General features: G+C 37.5%; 1 protein-coding gene across 1 annotated transcript; it reads right to left on the minus strand.

Annotated features, from left to right (window-relative positions):
* Nucleotides 1-185: 185 nt before the first annotated feature.
* On the minus strand, nt 186-21,681 carry EIF3M (eukaryotic translation initiation factor 3 subunit M). The gene is made up of 11 exons (XM_054585960.1): nt 21,552-21,681; nt 19,008-19,140; nt 17,932-18,070; nt 17,524-17,647; nt 17,266-17,360; nt 8,566-8,649; nt 7,605-7,704; nt 6,337-6,418; nt 1,841-1,984; nt 839-899; nt 186-377 (listed from the first exon to the last, which is right to left on the minus strand). The coding sequence occupies exons 1-11, from the start codon at nt 21,591-21,593 to the stop codon at nt 257-259; spliced, it is 1,125 nt and encodes a 374-aa protein (XP_054441935.1). The 5' UTR covers nt 21,594-21,681; the 3' UTR covers nt 186-256.
* Nucleotides 21,682-22,253: the final 572 nt, after the last annotated feature.

Genomic DNA, 22,253 nt, shown 5'->3' on the forward strand with positions numbered 1-22,253 from the left:
TTCATATAGTCTTTCATCAAAGCTCTTGCTGCACCTTCAAAACCCTTCCTCATAGAACACAACTTGAGTTTTATATACACGATACAGTGACCCTTTGTAACTTATTACTTTATATCCTCTGAAGAGTGTGATTTCTTTTACTTTCTTTTGAATTTGAGACAATAAATATTCAGACTGTAGTCAAATTTCAGCTTACAATGTTTTACTATCATTTAGATATTTTTCCTCAAAAAGAAAAAAATTATAGCATAAAAATTCAGGTGTCAGAAAGACTCAAAAGGCTGTTTTTCACTTTGTTCAAGTTTTGTTTCCAGGCATTGAGTGTGTCATACAGCTGTTGCCATTGCTGTTTTCCAAATGTCCGATGTGTGCTATGACTAAAAATTGAAAAATTAAAAAGTTATTAGTCAACCTTTTTTATCCCCTGGTATTCTTTTATAATACTACACACTTATATCTAATCAAAAGCAAGGTTAAATATACATAAAAGACAATTTACAACTAACAGAAAAATTAGAATCTTACATTAAAAAAAAAAAAACTTTACCATATTGATCCTGAACCTTCTATGTTCCTGAACTACATAAACCAGACACAAAAGTCATTAGTATTCTAGCCAATGCTGAGCCATTAAATGAAATGTGCTGGAAAATAGGACTCTTTCATTAAATAAGCTAATCACATTCAGTCTGAACTTTAATAAAATTATGATAAATAGCAACTGTTTAACTACAGTCAACTGATAAGAACACCACCTTGGTTCTCTAAACATGTAAGTGAAATAATCAGAACAAACTAAATCGTTCTACAACATGCTGTAAAATATTAAATGTCTTACCTGACAACTACTTTTCTCTGGGTCTGATCAATTTTGCAATACACCATTTTAGTTTTCACTGCTGAAAAAAGATTATTTTACATGATATGTTACATGGAAAATTCCAAAAGAAAAAACCACACCAAAACCCAGCTTAAGGTATGAAATTGTAACCAAGTAAGCCATAATAAAACTTCACAGTGTTTCAACATTATTTTACAAACTGGCTCTTTAATTCTAATAGTAAGCACAGCGACATGATACAACCAAGAGGAAGGTCAAGCATTTATTTATCCTATAGTTGCTGGGCCAGTCTCTATCAACTACCACGTAGAGTTTTCATTAAGAATTCCAGATGTTCTCCTCTACAATCATACATGGCAGAGGTGGACTAATTTCCTAATAAAATACTTCTTTTTAGGTATGTTTAAGACTTAAAGCATTAGAAACCATGTCAACAGTTTTGTTCATTTTATTAATCTTAATTGTACAATCCCTCCAACTTTCAAACTTAAAAGGCTCAGGAAAAAAGCCCTGATTAACAGTTAAATCACTTTATAACACAACTGTTGTAGAAGACAGTCCTGTTTCTAGGCCAATCATAAAAAACTGGTAATGGCTAACATTTGCCAGGCACTGGGGCTAAGTACTTCACCTGTATTAATTCATTTAACCCTCACGACTACAAATTACTTCTATATTCCTGTTTCATGTAGGAAGACCTGGTCTCAAACCCAGGTCTGATAGAGAAATCTAGGCTCTTAACCACTACTGGTATATCACCTAAAGGCCTTTGTTCTATATGACTTCAAGGGATACAACAAACAGCAAAAACCACACAGCAATTTATATTTCAGTTGAATTTTCACTCTACTATTACAATCTGATAATCTACTAAATATACACACTTGCTATAAAGAATCTAGCTTTGTTAGCATAAGGCTTAGTTTCAAGATTAAAATCCTTACACTCCATGGAGTAAAAAACATATAGGAAAAAATGAAAATGTTCTAATTGCCTTACCATCAATAACAAATGCTTCAACATCATCAGCTCCAATCTGAAGTTCCTGTTGCATTGTATCAAAAGAAATTTCTTTATTTTCCACTGCCATTCCCATAAAAGTAAGTAGTCTCATTTTTGCCATATTTTGTTCATGTAATAGTCCTGAATGACAACATAGGAATGACGTTTAATTAAAGTTATCAACTTAATAAAAGAGCTACACAATTACAACTCTTGTGTTAAATTGTGGAAGTCAATGTGTTTGAATACTTTACATAGAGTAATTTTGACAAAGCTTATATTTTTCAAACCATAAACTGACCCCATAATTATGGAGTTTTAAAATTATTTTTCTAGAACTACATTTATTTTAATTTTTATTAATTGATTTTAGAGAGGGATGGAGGAAGAGGGGAGAAAGAGAAAAACACTGATTTGTTGTTCCACCTATGCGTGCAGTCATTGGTTGGTCCTTGTATGTGCCCTGACTGGGGGTTGAGTCCACAACCTCGGCACACTGGGATGATGCTATAATAAACTGAGCTACTGGGCCAGGGCAGAACTACATTTCTTTATTACTACAGTACCATAGGTAATAGATCCAAAGTTAAGAATGGGCTATAAAATGGTAGTTTTAGGCTCTAAAAGCTTATCTCTTTTAAAATATTTATACATTTTAGGAGATAAAATGTAGAAAATATTTCATAAGAAAATTTTTACTTAATTGCATTGTTAAAGCTTATTTTTACTAATAGATCTCTTTAAACAAAGGGCTCCTTATCTACTTATAACTTGTTCTGTGTTTTACTGGTAAACATGGAGTTTTAAAATATTTTTAAATGCATTCAGTTATAAAAGAAGTCAAACCTGTAAAAGTGTTTATCATGTAACATTTACAGGCTAAAATGATTAGTAGTAGAAAAAAATTAAACAGTAACATTAATGAGGATACTAGTTCTTTAAAAGACATAAGTAGGAAACTATATAGATAATTGAAATTTTTGCCATATAACTTGTAATGCAACATGCTATTACAATTCTTCATATCAAAAACAATTGTTAGTCCTAAAAGGAAACTCAAATTGCTTGGTCCTGATCCTGTCACTTTAAAAAACAATAAAATTGAGGAGTGAAGAAATTAAACGACTGACAGTCATGAAGTTGCAGTACCAGGCCTTGAAAATAGGTTCATTTATAAAAGAGGTGACTAGCGCACCCTCCCCTTTGCCCCTCCTTCCCTCTCAGGCCTGCATCTCCTGAACTCTAAGGGACCGCCAAGAGACTTGCAACCAGGGGAGCAATAAGCAGTGGCTGCTTGTCCTGAGCTAATCCCCTGAACCTGTTTCCAAGGTCCCCCTTTCTCTGACTTCCCGGTGAGCCAAAGCAGCCCAGCCTGGGATCGCCTGTTGCTGCTTCTATCCTAGGTCCGTCCTTGTTTCATTGTCCCCAGGTTTAATAAACGTACTCTCAACATCAAAATAAATGACCAGAAATACAAATATTTTAAATATCCAAGTGTTTCATTTGTTCCTAAATAGAAGCTGAAATATAACATGCCAACTTATTAATTGTAAAAACACGTTTCTAAAATTAATCTAGAATTACATATCCCCTTTTTCTGAACTTTTAAATTATGTAAACTCAGCAAATGATCGATTAAGCTGTAATAATTACGAGCCTCAAGTTTGTATCGTTAAAAAGTTCTCCCTAAACACTCCATAAATAATCTGAAATATGCAACGTTCATATATTATCAGATGACTAGGGAAATCCATTAATATAGCACATAATAGTCTGTTAATTAGCTGTAATTATGATGCAGGCTTTCTATTTGGCACAGATTCAACAAAAACATCATCATCATAACTCAAATGAATGAGTAACCCAAGTAAGTACTGCTAACCAGGTTTAATGGAAATCTACAAGCATCAAGAAATTAATTAGTGCACATTAATGCTAATTAACAAATGAAAATTAGATGCTGATTAACTTTCTGAAGCAAGAAGGTAGCAACTGGATAACACCAGATTATATGTGGACATGTTAGGGCAATTCAGATGACACAAGATAATGCTACTGTTAGCCCAATTTGTCAGTGTTAATAAAACAAAGTGTTTTTGATAAACTGTTGCCACCTGTGGAACCTTGACATTTGTAACCAGACTTTAAGCCTTAATAAATTTCTAATATATCTAACACTAAAAATATACACATTCAGTAAGATGTTTTCCTCAAAGCATCTTTTACAAACAAATTTCTAATAAAAAGAGCTAATTTTCCATAGATGTTCACAAAACAAAAGGCAAAATGATCTGATTTCCAGTTGGCACAATAAATTAGAAATATGTTTTTCCTGTCACAGAGAATACTAAAGATTTTTCTCAATATTTGCATATACAAGAAAATTCCTTAATATTCCCATGTCTGTGGGCATATGTAATTCCCTTTTAATGTGTTCAAATGACAGAAACTCCTCAAATACTCTTGAAATAAAATTTATTTTACTGCTTCTCTTTGTGCAGTTACAAGCATAAAATAATTTCTAGAGTAAATTATGTAAAACCATTATCTATCAAACACAGGGGAACCTGTGTTTAAAAACATTTCAAATTGGTTTAAAGTCACTACTTCAAAACAAATCACCAATCTTAAAGCCTTTAGGACTCCTGCTCTCAAAATCAAGCTATTAAGCCAGTGAAGTATGAGTTAAAGACTTCAAGAAGCTGTGCTTTATTTCATGAAAGTAGAACATTACCTTCAAAGAGGAAGTCACAGTGTTCTGTGCCATATTTCAATTTTAAAGTTATAAAAAAATCTAATTTTATGGAAACATTTATTCATTACTAATATGTCAAAACCTTAATGCAGTAATAAAAAAATGTGCATCATTGAGCAATTTCTGCATTGTCACTGACCCTTGCCTTAAAATGCGGCAATATAGAAAACGTAATTTTAATGCATGCAATAGCTTATGAACCAGTGCTCCTTTGAAACAGTCAATTACACATCAATGGGGGAGTGTCAAAGTGTTAATTACTACTCCTTTTTCCTTGGTGAGTAAATAAAGAGGTTGCTGACATTAACATTCCATCACATAGCTTCATGCCACAAAACAAATTAACTGGGACAGAATGTGGTTTTCTGGGTCTAGTGCACCTGGCAAAGCATTCTACACAAACACACTTGCATCTACTTTATCTTGGTGTATTTCAAATGCCTTATTATGTTAAGAATAATTCAATCTTGCTCAATTCCAATGGCTGCACAAAGTTTACAGGTGACAGGAATTAATGATTACTACATTGAGAACTAACGGTATAATCAAAGTAGATTATAAATGTATTCTTTATGTTTCAAACAACCAGGAAGACTAACAATTCAATTTTAATATGAAAAATATATCATGTATTTTGATTATTACCTCGTAGGAAAACAAAGCACCTTAGTTTCAGAGTTGCCTTCACGCTCAAAAACTGGTAGTTTTAGGACAATTTAAACCTGTTCAACTACAGATTTTCTAAGTTTTCTCTTTGTAATTTTAGCATGTTAAAGACATGCTCGAGAAGGAAAATACCGAATACATATGGAGTATGCTCAATGAGAAAAAGATTCATTTTCACAGACATTTACTGAGCTCTGATGTTCTAGAAAGAAACTCAAAAGGCAAAATCACAAAGCTATGACTTAATACTTTGTTGTCTTCAACAAACTGTAGTTAGGAAAGTTTCTCCTATCATGTAAAATCACTACAACTCCATTTTTATCCCATCTACACCTTCACTCAGATATACTTAGCAATACCATATTTTTTATAACTTGTTAATTTGGGATTAGGGGTATGCACCAAACATAAAATACTTTATTAGAGGGGGAAAAAACTGTTTGTTGCAATTATGTGGCTGGCTTTTTAAAAAAAGCACCAAAAATATAAATCACCATGCATATGAATAAGGAGTAAGGTGTTTTGCAAATAATTTGTAAAATTGCTCTCAAAATTATTTTAAACAATAAAGTACGTTTAATTGCTTTTTGTCAGCTCTTAAAATGGGTACTTCTAAAATTATGACCAAAGTAATGGTGATCCTTTAAATTGCTTTTCTGCTCCATCCCTCATTCCAAAATTTTTAAAAACACATGTCTCAGTGGAACTATTAATACTAAGTCATCTCCAAACACCTGCTCTTACCAGGACTTGACCTCAGGGAATCATGGCAGAGTAGAGTTGGAAGGGTCTAAGATCCAACAAGCTCTTACGGAGAGGAGAAAATGCCCGGGGTTTTCTGACTCCTAGTTTTATGCTCTTTCTATCACAAGTGCTACATCCTATCCCTTTTTGGTTTCTGATTCTGAGAAATCTTTTCAACTGCCCACCCACGTTTGTTGCTATCCCTTCTACAACACCGATTAGGGTAATCTACACATTAGGCCGTATATGCTGGATCTCACAGTACAAAACAGTTCTAAAATAGCACATTCCCATCTCTACCCGGCCAAAGAATAAACCCAAAACTTACCAAGTGAATCTATGAAGTCTTTATTATTCTGATAAAACTTGACATATGATGCCAATTTGGCACTCACAAATATGGTTAAGAGCTATAGAGACAAAAAGTAGATACAATATTCAATAAAGAATTAAGATTTATAGCTCAAGATATTTTTAAGACACTAACTCCCAGCAATGACTATTTCTTTCAGTACTGATATTTCAATCTTTGATCAAATTACCACCTAAACCATTTATTTAACAAAAGACTAACTTATGTGAGAAAGTCAGTCAGTAGGAGGGGAGACCCAAAACCCCCCTGGAATTATCTTCCGGACGGGCCTCTGGTGGTACAGGCTTCCCCCACTTAGGTGAGTGTTCTAGGAACCCACCTGTATCAATGTACCAGCTGGCGTTGTTGTGAGAGGCTGCGTTTGGCTTCAGTGAATTTTTTTTGAGGACTCTTTCAATGCGTGGGCCCATTTCATGGTGGGTGATTTACGAGCACGGCTGCCCACACTGTGCTGAGTGTTCAGCAGCTTTTGGCCAAAAACAGCAGGACCCCTGAGACCCACCCTCCCTATTCATCTGATCTCACCCTGAGCGACTTTTTTTTGTTTTCCCAGATGAAAAAAGTTCTCAAAAGGAAACATTTTGCTGATGTGGAAGAGGTGAAACAAAAATGGCAAAAGCACTGGAAGGCATCAAAATCGACAAGTTCAAAAACTATTTTGAGCAGTGGAAAAACGTCTCAATAGGTGGACTGCATCAAATGGATAGTACTTTGAAGGTGACTGAAGTTTAAACATGTAAGAATAAATACACAATTTTTTATAAATAAGTTCTGTTTTTTTGGGTCCCCCCTTGTACAGTAAGCTCTAAACATGGTGGTAATGGCATAGTACAAATGGAAAATAATCAAAAACATAATTATAGTTGCACTTGAAAAGGGTGTTAATGTGTTTTTAAGTATCAGATTTATCTTCTTACCTGGGGCTAGCTAACATTATATACTAAAAAGAAATCTGTATTATCTAAGTTCATAATGGCCAGGCAAATGAAGAGATGAAGGAAAAGGAGAAAGAACAGAATTGTGGTCAGTGGTTAGAGAAAAGCTGGTCCGAATTTCAGTCTGTTCCTGATATAAGAAGAATAAATAGTTCTCTTTGCAGATCTAATAGTCATGATCCTTAACACAGAGTAAAGAGTTCATTCATTCAAAGAAAAAGAGTTCTGCTTCAGTATGTTAAATTTAGGAAAAGAGAACATTTTTCACATTAAAGATAAACTACTTACATCATGAATAAGCTCGCCTTCCAAAAACTTGACTGGTTTTAAAGTAAGAAGATGGTCAAAAAGAAATGCATTTGGATCTTTCAATGCTCGTACAATACACCTTAATTAGAAAACAGAAATCCAAACTCAAGAGTCTTGAAATTCAGGTATGTTTCACTGAGTTTGCAGGATGCAATACATTTATTTCAGTAAACTATCTGAGACTTCAATATACACAGTGTAAGAAAAGCTGGAAGACTGGGGTTAAAACAGGTCAACAAATTATCAAGTATATCTGACTTAAAATAAAATAATAGTTGTAGACAAAAACATAGCTGAAAAGTACTATAAAATAATCAAAGAATAAATAAAACAGCTGCAGCATCTTATCACATGCCAGACACAAAGGCAGGTGCTTTATATGCATTAACTCATTTAATCCTCACAATATCCTGTGAGACATATAGTGTTATCATGCCCATTTTGTGAATGACAACAGGCTCAAAAAGAACCCGCCCAGTATGGGTGAATTAAGTGTTGGATTATTTGAATGCAGGCAGTCCGACGGCAAAGATCTCTTCTATTAACTCTCCTTTCAGCCAACACTACAGGTTCCTTGTGAAGCAATAACCCTGTAAGTTATCATCATTTGTTTTTAGCAAGCCAACAACTTTTCCTCACCTACACACCATAATAAGAAAAATGACCTAAAATTCGATTCTATCATTCAGGTTGGGATTTTCACCCCATGCCAGCAATACCCAAACAGCAGACACTATGTGGCTAGTTCACGTATAGTATGGGGTTCCTTCAATATTACATCTTGAATTTTAGTACTGCCATTAGAATCACCAAGGCGCACAAAGTATCAAAGGCTTTGGATCACTGCTGGGTGCAGACATGATTCCAGTTAAATGACTGAAGGCCGTCACCGGCTCTAAGCTGCTGATAGCTGTCATTAGAATGACGCGTTATACATTACCTGTGGGCATCAACTCGAGCCTGGGAAGCATTGTCCTCCGTGTAACTTCCTAGCAATTCGACCATGACTTTTGAAGCAGCATCACTAAAAAGAAATACTGCTTTAAGGATTTCAGAATATCATCATTGTCACTCATTCATTCAAAATTATTTACTATGCCAAGTACTGTGCTGATGGTGCATACAATGGTGACCAAGAGAGATTAGATCTCTCTCTATGGGAATAGTCATGGAACTTTCCTTCTAGTAGGAAAGGATGACAACTAAGGAAACATAACAACTAATAAGTGCATGCCACCAAGGAAGTAAATGGTGATGCAATGGTGTAGCAAAAGCAGAGACAGAAGAGGTTACTTTACATAAAATGAGCAGGTGAACTGTCTCTCTCTCTCTCTCTCTGAAGAAAAAAACATGTAAACTTAAATCTAAAGTATATAAAATAACTGAAATTGTTAGGACAGTATGGCCAAAGTTGAACTACACTAACCGTTTAAATAACTCTACTAAAGATATTCTTCCAAGCAAAATATCCTCAAAATTATCCAGATGATCAATTTTGACTCTTAGAAAATATTTATCTTCACCCTTCATTTCTTCTCACAGACTGATGAATCTTCAGCCAGTTATATACAGCTTTGCTAAGTAGAATAGTTTTTCCTTTTTTCATTTTGTAAAAGTGCTTTTCCCTCCCCACATCGGGATTTAACCTGGATAAAAGTCAGTTAAGAACTATATGATTTATTTATTTAACTTATTCCAGAGAGAATAGTGGTGGGGGCGGGGGGAAGAAATACTAATGTGAGAGAAACATGGATTGGTTGCCTCCCACATGTGCTCCAACCAGGGACCGAACCCACAACCCAGGTATGTGCCCTGACCGAGAATCAAACCTGCCACCTTTTGGTCTGTGGTATGACACTCCAACCAACTGAGCCACACCAGCCAGGCCCATAATTTATTTTAAAAAGTTAAATTATATTCTGAAATTTCCTACAAAACTATCATTTATTAAACTACAGAATTATAGAAGCGGTTAGGTGGTAACCAGCATCTTAAATGTAGTAACATAATGGGTAGAATTCAAAGAAAAAAAACTTAAGAAAAACTATGTTTTACTCCTCAGTCATTCTTGTGCCACACTTGAAGTGCAGGTACACTGTTCCATTTTAACAGCCACAGTACACTTTAATCTAGTATATCTTACCAGCTAAAGAGGTCTGAATTCACAAAGATCAAATAATCCACTTAAAGTATACGTATGTGTCATATAATAGAGTTCAAGAGAATGTTAAACAATTTGCACTCATCAACCGCCAACATGTATAAAAATCATGAAGGGGCACCCATTTTTACTAAAAGGGCAAGGCAAATCTCAGAATTCTATATAGAAACAGGGGGGAAAAATTTTTTGGTGTACTTTGGCAAAAACCAAACCTTAAAATTTACATTAGCAGCATGACAGTAATTCAGCATTTAAATAATCAACGTCTTTTAGTTCCCTAAGTGTGGGTACAATCACCCATTTAGGCACATTATGTGCCAAACACCTTGGGAATACAGTGGTTGACAGACAAGGTTCCTAGTTTTCAACAGCTTATATAACATGGCATGCCTTTAAACAAAGGGTGTTAGGTGCCATGACAAAAGTAGAGGGCACCGTAGAAGGAGGGCACCTAACCTAAACATGGGAGCATTTCAGGCAGAGAAACCAAGTTGAGTGGAAGTCTAGATCCCAATGGTAGGTAAACTTTCTGTGAAGTTTCAACAGTAAATATTTAGGCTCTGTGGGCCTTACGGCCTTTTGCTCTATCTACTGAAGTCTTGACAAAAGCAGCCAGACAATAAGTATGGCTACATTCCAATAAAATTGTATGGACACTGAAATTTGAATTTCATACAGTAACCATGTCATGAAATATTACTATTCACAAAAATGTTTCCCTCCACCATTTAAAAATGTAAAAACAATTCATAGTATGTAGGTCATTCAAAACCAGGTGCCAGTGCCTGGTCCAGCCAGGGAAAGGGTGTGGCGCTTTTGTAACTAATGTTCTCTAAGTGCAGGCTGTGATAACCAAGAAGAAGCGGGAGCCAGTGGCAGAGAGGGAATACCCACAAAAACAAAGCAGAGGTTTTCTAGTCTGTCACAGGCGCATACAAAAATGGCAAGCCCACGCTACAGCAGTAGGTGGGAGCCCATGTCAGAAAGGACTTACACACCACACTAAGAGTTTTGTATTTTACCGTAAAGAAAATGAAAATGTAAAGAATGACATGCTAAAATCCTTGTTTCACTAAATCACTGGGGTTGCAGAGTGTAGAATAAAGGGAGTAACTTTCACAACATCAGAAAACCAAGTCAGGAATCTTATACTTGCAAAATGTTTTAAAATATTTTAATCGAAATGCCTTCGGAAGGGCATACACCCTAGTTCCACTAACCACTTCACATCGTTTGCATCTATCCTTCTTGTAGCCACTGTTTTTGCAACATGTTTATATTTTAGAAACTGTCATTCTTTCAACAAATATATATTAAGTGCCTTCCAGCATCAGACACTGTTCTAGTCCTGAACAAAACAAAGGCCCTGCCCAGACGAAACTTACATTCTAGTGGGGGCCAACAAATAATAAACATAAAAATATACTATGTCTGTTAGCAATAGATGCAAGGGGAAAAAAAGCAGAGGACGGGGAATGTTTTTATACATAAAGGCAGCCACCAGTGAGGGCTCTTCTGCCAGGACAACAACTGAGCAGGTTTCACGGACACCTGCGAGAACTGTGCTCCAGGAAGAACTGCCAGTGCCAAGACTGTGGAGCTGGCTTTGCCTTTTACTGTGAATGAAGCCACCGGAGGGTTCTGAGTAGAGAGGAAGCATCATCTGATCTTCCATTTTAAACAGAACTGCCAGCTATGTTAAGAACATCCTGTAGGGGCGCAAAGCCCCAAACAGACTGGTTAAGAGAATACTTCAGTAGTCCAAGTAAGAGATAAGGATAGCTCTGACCACCTCGTAGCAATGGAAAGTGAGAAGTTGGTCTAATTTTAGATTTCTTAGCACTCACAGGATTTGATGTGGGGAATAAGACGGGAGAAATCAAGTATAAACCCCAGGTTTTGGTTTTGAAAAACGAGAAGCATTAGAAATGTCATTTCCTGAGTTGGAAAGGAGCAGATTTAGAAGGAAAACTCAATGGTTCACTTCTGCAAATGTCAAGTTTAAGATGACTTTTGTGTATCTGAATGAAGACAATAAACAGGAACAAATAGTTGGAGTTCAGGGGTGAAATACAGGAGATAAACATGTGAAAATCCTTAGCATCCAGATGGTACGTGAAGGCAGGAGACTGAATGAGAGCACTCAGGCTGCACCGGCTGCCGCAGGGAGCCACCCGGGGCCTGCAGAAATGCACCGGAGCCGCCACGGTTGTTGTAATAACTGGAAAGCACCGAGTGGCATCTTAGTGGGTGAGGGCAGGGGCGCCCTGGTGCTGCAGTGAACTTAACAATCCAACAATACAAAGAACTGTCCCACTCAAACGCTCTGGGCACTCAGCCTCCTTCATAATCACAGCAAAAAACCACAAACAGCATGGAGAGGTAATGAATGTAACAGAGCTGAAAAGTCCCAGGACTGAGCTATTCCAATGTTTATAGGAGACAAGAAGAAACTCCAAAGTTAGGAGTTGTTAATGAAATAAAAGAATCAAGAAAGAGGAGTGCTAAAAGTCCTCTGAAGAAAGTGTTTCAATAATAAAACGATAGTGATGTCAGCCTCATGGTGGAGTGAAGTGTCCCCTTAATTTATCCCCTTAAAGTTACAAGTCAGGCAACCATAATTCATGTCTGAGAGAACCACGCGTGGAGACATTGACATGCAGGCAAACTGGAAGCAGCGGGGGTGGTGGGACAGGGGAAGGACAGGCACAGGGGCCACAGGCGCAGCCTGGCACCTGCCCAGCGCTGCTGGTGTGGTCGTGGTGAAGGAGCTCGGCTGCAGCCCTCACAGGGCAGCCCGGAGGGACAAGCAACATTCCGGCCTGAGTAGCTGGTGTCCACTGGGGCTGTATCGATGATGGGGGCAGAGATGGAGCACGGCAATCTGGCAGCTGGGAGTGGCAGCCACCACTACTAACAAGAAGGTCAAGCCGCAGAATCGTAACACTCCCACCCCTCATCAGTAGAACCCGGGAGAGGCAGCAGAGATGCCACAGACGGCACGATGAGGCTAGCAACCTCTGGCTACAGCGAGGCAGCTCCGGGAACTTGCAGGCTGGAGTCCCACTGCCCACCATGCCCACCACGCCCACCACGCCCACCACAAGGGTGGTGTCTTGAGCCTGAGATGATCTGGATATAAAGAGACATTTTCCACCACCCATGCAACACCCTCCCAACAAGATCCTGGAGGTGCCAGCAGCACAGGTAAGAGAAAACAAAAACTGGTGCTATAGCACCATCTACTGGAAAACAAATGAAAGGCTGCTACTTATCAACCTGCTGAATTGTTAGGAGCAAAGCAATACTTTAAAAAGAAGAGTTTACTACCTCAAATGCCCAGGTAGAGAAATAATCCATCAAGTGCAATGCCATGAATAACCAGGATAAAAAGGTAGCTCAGAAAGAAAATGAAGTCTCCAGAAACTAAACTCAAAGACATGGAAGACTGTAATTTAAATGACAAGAGAATTCAAGATGCAAGAAAACTCAGAAAGGCAATTCAGGGGAATCAGGAAAAAAATCAACAAGCAAAAGGTGTACTTTGCCGAAGAAACTATAAAAAAAATTCTGGAGCTGAAAAACTTAATAAATCATGTAAAGAATGAACAGAGAATACTGGAAACGGAGCAGACCAGATGGAAGAGAGTATCAGTGAGCTTGAAGACAGAAATCTAGAAATGACTCAGGTGGCAAAAGAGCAAGAACTCAGCAAAAAATGAAAAAATGCTGAGAACTATCTGATTTCATTAGTAAGAGCAACATAAGAATAATGGGTAATACAAGAAGAGAGAGAGAAGAAAACAGAGAGCCTATTCAAACAAATAATTGATGAGAACTTCCCAAACCTTTGGAAAGAGCTGGACCCTCAAATTTAAAAAGGTGACAATACCTAATTATCTTAATGCAAAAGGACCTTTTCTAAGACACATTATATTAAAACTGTCAACAGTTAATGACAAAATACTCTTAAGATAGCCAGGGTAAAAAAGATTGTATCCTACAAAGAAAAGCCCATTAGATTATGATCAGATTTTTCAGTAGAAACCTTACTGAAGGAGAGAGTGAAATGAGGTATTCAAAATACTAAAAGAGAAAAACCACCAGTCAAGAATAATACATCCACCAAAGTTATTTTTTAGATACGAAGGAAATCAAGACTTTTCTCAGACAAATAAAGGCTAAGGGAATTTACCACAAGACCTGTATTATAAGAATGCTGAAAGGTGCTCTTCTACCCGAAACAAAATGACAAAAGTATACAAACTCTGAGTAAGATGACTGACAAAAACAGGACACTGCATCCCTATTTCAGGATAGGGGCTCAAACATTTATAAAGGTTAAAGGGGAAAAAAGCACTTAAAAAAAAGATACAACAACTGAAACTTGGAAATGAATGAATAGTATAAAAAGAGAGCTAAGATACATAACATTAAAAAAAGGAGGAAAATGAGAGAAAAAAACCTAAAATAGAAACTCAAGGGAAAGGAAACAAAGAAGAAACAGAGCTACCAGTAGAAACTCAAGGGAAAGGAAACAAAGAAGAAACAGAGCTACCAGAAAAGATAAAATGGCTGTTGTAAGTCCTCATGTATCAATAATCACCCTAAATGTAAACAGACTGAACTCACCAATCAAAAAGCAGGGAGTAGTGGGATGTGTTTAAAAAATGGGAACAAACTATATGTTGCCTTCGGGAGACCCATCTCAGCTACAAAGGCAAACACAACTCAAAGTGAAGGGGTGGAAACACAAAAACAGACACACACAGACTGATGGAACAGAATTCAGTCCACAAATAAACCCACACATACCTAAGTTTTGACAGAGGAGCCAAAAACATTCAATGGAGAAAGAAAAGTCTCCTCAATAAATGGTGTTGAGAAAACTGAAAAGCCACATGCAAAAGAATGAAACCAGAATGCTAACACCATACACAATAATGCAATAAATCAAAGTGTTGAATGTAATCACTATTATTAAGGAAAATGCACATCTAAACCACACAAGATACCACCTCGTACCTGTGAGACTGGCCAGTATCAATGAGACAAGAAATAAGTGCTCTGACCAGCATGGCTCAGTTAGTTGGGCATCATCCGGCAAAGCCCAATGTCACCAGTTTGATTCACAGTCAGGGCACTGGCCTGGGTTGTGGGTTCAGTCCCTGGTCAGGGTATGTACAAGAGGCAACCAATTGATGTTTCTCTGTCACACTGATGTTTTCCTTTCTCTCTTACTCCCTTCTCTTCCCCTCTCTCTAAAAATAAATAAAATTTAAAAAAAAAGACAAGAAATAAACGATGGAAAGGATGTTAAGAGGGAAACCTTCTACACTGCTGGTAGGAATGTAAACTAGTGCAGCCACTATGGAAACAGTATGGAGGTTCCTCATATTAACAACAGAACTACTACATGTACCAGCAATCCCTCTCCTGGGTATTTACCTGAAAACTTTGAAAACACTTATCCATACCCTTATGTTTATTGCAGCATTATTCAAAATAGTCAAGACATGGAAATAACCTAAGTGTCCTTTGACAGATGATTGGATAAAGATGACGTGGTACATATACACAAAGGAATACTACTTAGTCATAAAAAATGAAATATTGCTATTTTCAACAACATAGGTGGCCCTTAAGAGTATTATGCTAAGTCAAACAGAAAAGGACAAGAACCATATTTTCACTTTTATGTGGGATATAAAAGGAAAAGCAACACATAAACATGCAAAACAAACATATAAACAAAAAAACAAACGCACAGATACAGACAACGAAATGGAGGTTACCACAGGAGAAAGAGGGTTTGGGGGGCAAAGATGAGAGAAAAGGAAGTCAAATACATAGTGACAGAAGGAGACTAGATTTTGAACGGTGAGCAATAATAAAATATGCAGATGTTGTATTATAAATTGTATACCTGAAATTATATAATATTAACTGTTACCCCATTAAATCTAAAAAAATATTTTTAAAAAATAAGGAATAGGTGATCATCTGTGACAAATGCTGCAGATAAAACTTCTGATGTTAACATCAGGATATGCCTAGGAGAGCTAAGATGGGCACTCATGTCCTATCTCAATTTCTCTGATAATCAGCTTTGGAATTCTTGAGAACATTATTTCAGTTATTTCCTTAGTACATATAACAGACTAAGGACCTAGTAAACAGCAATTACAAAAATCATCCAATGAGTAGTAATCATCTGTGATAAGCACTGGACAGAAGGAAACAACAGTCATCTTTTTAATTTACTGTACCAGATTACAGACTAACTTCTTAAAAGCAAGCTTGAAAAAAAATGAAAAGGATAGTGACAGGAATAAATCCAACATTTACTAAGTGTTTTCTCAATAGTTAAGCCACTGTTTTAAAAACTTTGTGTATACTATCTTTAATCTTTTTGACAAACCTTTGAGCTAAGTACTTGTATTTCTACTTCAAAGGTGGAAACTGAGGTACATAGATGGTAAGTAACTTCTGTAAGTTCCTACAAATAGGGAAGCCAAGATTTGAATGCCAGTAGTCTGACTCCACTGCCTGTATAAGTGTGGATTAAAATATAGATTATTTGTCCAACTGTTTTTATGCTCCCTGCCCCCCCCCCCCCATTTGAAATGGTCTCTGTTATAAACTACCAAGCCTTCCCACTTTATTGACAACTGGCTGGAATGCTGCCACAGAGTGCCAGCATATAATAAGATAGTAAGTACTGCTTTAGAAAAAAACAGGTTATTAATGCAAGATGCCCTGCTTATCTTTTATAATTAAGTGTTCCAGCTTTCAAAACAAAAATACAATTTTTTGTTAAATTTAAATAGTCTGCAAAAAAAACTACATTCTTTTAACATAATAGAAACATACTAATCTTGTTGATCCTCTCTAACATATTCAACACCCTAGCACTGCAAACGAATATAAAAACTGCAATAAAACTAAACTGAACAGTGATTACTTCTGGGTATATAAAAGAATAATATTTTGGAAATGAAGTTTGCTGGGCTGTACACAAGCATTAGAAACCGAAGATCTTGAAGAAACCTAATAGATACTCATTTCATACAGTCTTTGCAAAGTTTCAACTGGGGGGCATTGTTTATAAGAGACTCTGACTGTGGAAACTCATAGACCCTCACCACTATTAAACAAAAGCTATGGCACTACTCTGTACTAAGACATCAAAGCACCATTAAATAACTTTATATAGTCTTACCAACAGCTTTGGGATTAACAGATGTACCATTTTTAGAACAAAAGCAAGTTTTGCTTTTTAAGAAGTTAAAAGATGGGGTAAAACTATTTTAAAATTTGCAGTTATCTTTAACTTAATAGGTGAAATTTACAGAAACAGATTTATAGGAACTCCATGGAGAACTAAGCAGAGCAAAAATCATTCACCCTATCTATCTCTGAAAATCGGCCCTCAACCACTCATTTTGCCTGTTAAGTTAGGATATTAATTCTGAATACCTTTTCTTACAATCCACAAGTGCCTCATAAAGTAGTCTTAAAAGGGTGTGTTTTTTCTCAGTAGTGAGGTTCCAGTCAGAAATCCATTTTCTAACCTATGATGAGATTGACATAAGGAGAAAATTTAGTGATACGGCTGAACATAATTTTCATAATTTAATATATAACATTTAGAACAAACATATTTGCTACTTATTTTAGTTATAATATAAAACTGCATTTCTTATAAACAGAACAAGTTTCCACATAATAACTCACTTGATCCAGCTCAGTTGGAATATACTGGATGGCCCCACAAGACGCTGCCACTTTAATGAGGCTGCAATATACTGTGTATCTTACAGGAGTATTCTTATCCATCCCATGGAAAAGGTTGCTTAGCCTGGTTAACAAGTAATAAAAAAAGTTTGAGATCAATAACTATGGTAATTAAGTTGAGATTATCTGCTCTAACAAACCAGAGACAGATACTATTAATAACTTCACATACAAGGAGGGAAGGGGCAGGGGGCCACAGAAAAGGTTTAATGACTTGTTCGAAGCCACACAGCTAACAAAAGCCACAGCTGACAGTCAAGTTCTAAAATTCTTGCTTTTAACCTTCAAATGACAGTGATGTGAAGAGAATCCCTGGAAAAACTGAGCCTCTTTCACTTCTTAACTTACAACTGCAGTCTCAGAGATGGGCGTTCACCCTCCCGAAATTTGACCAGCTTTTCACAGAGGTTTTCAATCAGAGCTTCCTGCTTTTCTGGTTCCAGGATCAATAGGAGGGACACCACGCTGTTCATCACACTTTCAACATCTACATGTATATGGATAACACAACAGCAATACTTTAATACTTAATGCATTTAAATATGTATTTCCAGTATTCAAAGGCCATTAAGCTAAGACACTTTAAAAAGATGTGATCTAGCCACTGTAAAACAGTTCTAAAGGTTGCTTTTCCTTCAGTGGTGTGCATTGTACTAAAAATATACATGAAATCAAACTAAACCAACTCTGTTGTAGAGCGAACATTCAGAAAACAACTTGTATATTTTACTGAAGAAGGAATCTATTACCTAATATTTGGTTTTCAATCAATAAAACAAAACTGATTTACATGTCTATATATATATATATATATATATGGTTTCAATTTTTACTGGCAAGATGATTCAATCATGTGGAAATTATAGGTTAGGTCTTAGGTTAGGATGCTTTCCCAACTGAAGAACACTTTGTACATACAAATAGAAAAATTTAGAAATGAAAGGTATCTACTTTCTGGTTTGGTCACTAATTTTTGAGTATAAGGTATTTGTCATATACCAAGTTTGACCTCAAACCTTAACTAGAGATTTCAGGACTCCCAATTTTCAAAATTTCCCATTTCATTTCAGTATGCAGGACATCAGCCAAATAATTAAATGGCTTTTAGATTAGTTGTTATTATATTCCATTTGATACTAATCTAAATCTTATGAAAAAGTGCTTCTTTTTTTTCTTCATTCTAAAATTATCAGTATTTTGCATATGCAAAGACACTCAAAAATCATTCCTGATGTAAAAAAGATGTTTTCTCAAAATGGGCCTACTTCACAGGTATAACAGATTAGAATAAACTGAAAGTATGTGCAAAGATTAGAAACAACAATGCCTAAAAGTGCTAGGATCTGAAACAAATTTAATTCACAAGAAAATTTAAAAAGTAGATTCTTTGTTATTAGAAATATTACAAAAAATTAAAAACAAACCTTTATCATCTTCCTTCAGACATACATCACAGGCTTCAATAATCTGAGCTAAATCTATATGAAGTCCACCTTCTGAGTTCTCTTCTGAAATTTCAGCTCCTTTCGATTTCAGATAAGCTCGCAGCTCAGCAGCCTGTCAAATCAAAGAGGGTTGCTCTATTACCTATAAAACTGATCATGAATGACAAAACACAAGATCTCAAACCATTCTGTCCTACTTCTGAAAAAATTAAGTATCAGTGCCGTATTTAACAATGACTTTACCCCCCGCATCAGCACAGTCCCGCAGCATGTCCTCTGTAATACGTAGTGGCTACACAGACCACTAGGGCCCACATGGCCCACCTTCAGAATTTCTCTCCTATCACTATATTCTGCCTGAATTCCAGGATATAGCAAAAATCTTTCTAATATAACCCAAAGCCTTTGGGGGCGGAGGGGACATGGGATCTGACTTGGTAAATCCAGTTTGTTTTTAAGAAATGAAACTTTATTGCTCTCAGGGGTACATAACACAACTACTTTAAAAAGTTAAACACATTAGCTTGGCAAAAGAATAATCATTTGTAAATTAAATGTTTGAGTACCTATCTGAGATGAGCATTTTGAGAAACAAAGGCAAAAAGATGATGCCTTTGAATGTTTCCTTGAATATTTGTATCAAATTCAATCTATTATGTATGTAAATAGACTTTTAAAATGCAAAATTCCTATCTCATCCAAAAGCACCTTTGGACTTATAAAAGTATGTCTACAGGAATGCATCCCATATTTAGACATTTTCTATTCTCATGTGTATATATAATACTTAATAACTTGTTCCTTTTAGGGATTGGTAGGTATGACAACCAAACACAGATGCAAATGGTATTTAAGGTGATAAAATGAGGAACTAAAAAATGGAGCGATAAGGATACCATTAGTAAATGTCTGGGTATCACATTTTCTAAACCCACAAATATGTTTTGGCTACCTAAGAAAAGCGTATTAAGTCTGTAGATCTGACAATACTATCCTTTCAGCTAAGAACACAGAAACCTCATGAGTTGGTAGTAAAACAAGACTTCATAAAACAACAGTCACCCTACCAGAGAGCATTAAAGTATCACTGGAAAGTATACTTCCCTATAAAGAAAAAACATTGTCAAAAAAAGAGAAGCCACTTGTTCAGTTTCTGCTTTGAAGACACAAAGTGAACTTTTTCTAATAACTATTCAACCATTTATTGTTTTTAATCTGTCATCCTCACTGGTCAAAGCAGTGGTTGTGAACTGGTACAAACAAAGGAAAGAAACAAGGATTCTCAACTCCATTTCTCAACTTTAATTAAACAGGGAATTTGATCAAAATTAAACTCCTGAAAGCAATCACCTATTTACCTGAAAGGAATGTCTAGTGTGAAACCGATATATTACAAGGAAACAGTAGCAAAATCTAACTAGAAATGACTCTTTAAAACTAAAATATGATCAATAAGGACTTCCTGCATATACAAATACTGTTCCATGTTAAAAAAATCCTTTTTTCAGTAACCTAATAGTCAACCGTTAACAATAGGATTCTATTACCAATAAGGCATGGTTTTTTTCCTTGTTGTTCACATCTTCCTAACTGTGCTCAACTCCTTCCCCAGACTTATTTTTAAAAATTTCTTTCATTTCCTTTTTTTCGCTTTGCTCTTCAGGGCGCAGGGTCTGCACTGTTACTGGAGGGGGTGGGCAGTGAATGACACCGCAGTTCTAAAAGTCCGTCAGAACAGCAACGCTGTCTTCTACGGAAACCCAAATCCCCATGTGAGTGGAACACCAGAAAAATACAAGATGACATTTACAATTTCATAGAACAGTTTTCAGTCTGCAAAATTCACTTGGAGATCATTTCATGCTTAGTTTAACTCCCACCAACTACAGTTTAACTTTTGTTATGGGGATAAGTGCAAACCCCAATCGGAACATTTAAAAAATGTTAGGACGGCGCACAAGATGTATGCCTCAAAATGTGAAGGTGGAACTGACGTTTCATTTTCAGGTTACAGACCTCTCCTGCTTGCAAAGTAAGAATATAAAATATGGTCTATGTACAAAATAGGCCACCGGTGCCTTTGTGGTCCCATTAACACCATTTTGATCTTTAGTACAAAATAATCTTTCTGCTTATGCCGTCTAAGTATTTGCCACCTCCCATTCCGGATGTGGTTTCATTTGGGGGACGGAAGCAGATACCAAAGAGTCAAACAGTACTGTGTTGTCAGAAGTGACTCCGGACTGAAAAAGTACTGACGCCGACCAGGAAGCTGGAGCGGAGCCTCGGGCCCAGAACTGGGATCGCCGGCCAGGAGGCTGGTGTATCTTCAGGCCACGAACGCGCGCCCGGCCTCCCGGGCTCTCCACCCCACGTGCGGAGGAGCGAGCTGCGGTTCTCAGCCCTAGAGCCGGCTCCGCGGGGCGGCGTCCCTCCCGCCCGGCCCGGCCTCCACTCGGCCCTTCACACCCCAAGGCCTCCCCCCAACCCCACCCTGGCGTCCCCCGCGGCCCGGGAACACACCTGATCTTCCTCACTGATGTCGATGAAGGCCGGGACACTCATGGTGGAAGCCCGGACGCAGCAGACGCTCCACTCGCCTACCACGCCGACCGGAAAAAGGAGCTGACAACCTCGGTGGCGCTTGACAACCGCTTCCGGGTCACCTCGCGGAGATTCTTGAGAGGCGGAGTCACTGGGAAGGGTGGGGCCACGGGGTTCGAACTCTCCGTGCGCGTCGGGCGTGACGGGGGTTGGGTCGGGCGTGACTGGGGCTGGGGCGGGCGTTCCCCTTGGGGCCGCTTGGCTACGTAGCTTCTCGGGACTTAAACTTCTAAGACGGTGTAGCTTGCTGTTTACTTAGCCCAGCTCTCGTTTTAAGTTGTAGGACTGCTGAGTGAACGAAAATCACCTGTGATCAAAAGAGTCGTTCCTTTCAAGCCTCGCCGCCTCTGCCAGCCTGTCAGGCCGCGCTTCCCGGCGCCTCACGTTGCTCCGCCCGGCCGTTCGGCCTTACCTCCCTGTACACGCCCCCGAAGCTAACACACTCCCCCGCCCCCCAAACCCCCCGCCATCCCGTAGCAGTTCCTAAAGAGCCTTCGGATATACATTTGTTGCTGAGGCTGATAATTTTTTTTTTTCGAGTTACAATTTAACCCATTTTCCAGCCTTTATTTAGGGACGAAGTGGCAGGCAGTGTTCTGTGTGCTGGGGAGAGCGGGAACC

This window comes from Pteronotus mesoamericanus, unplaced genomic scaffold, assembly GCF_021234165.1.
Source record: "Pteronotus mesoamericanus isolate MK-2021 breed Mesoamerican mustached bat unplaced genomic scaffold, CSHL_Meso_final contig_90, whole genome shotgun sequence".
Classification (NCBI taxonomy): domain Eukaryota; kingdom Metazoa; phylum Chordata; class Mammalia; order Chiroptera; family Mormoopidae; genus Pteronotus; species Pteronotus mesoamericanus.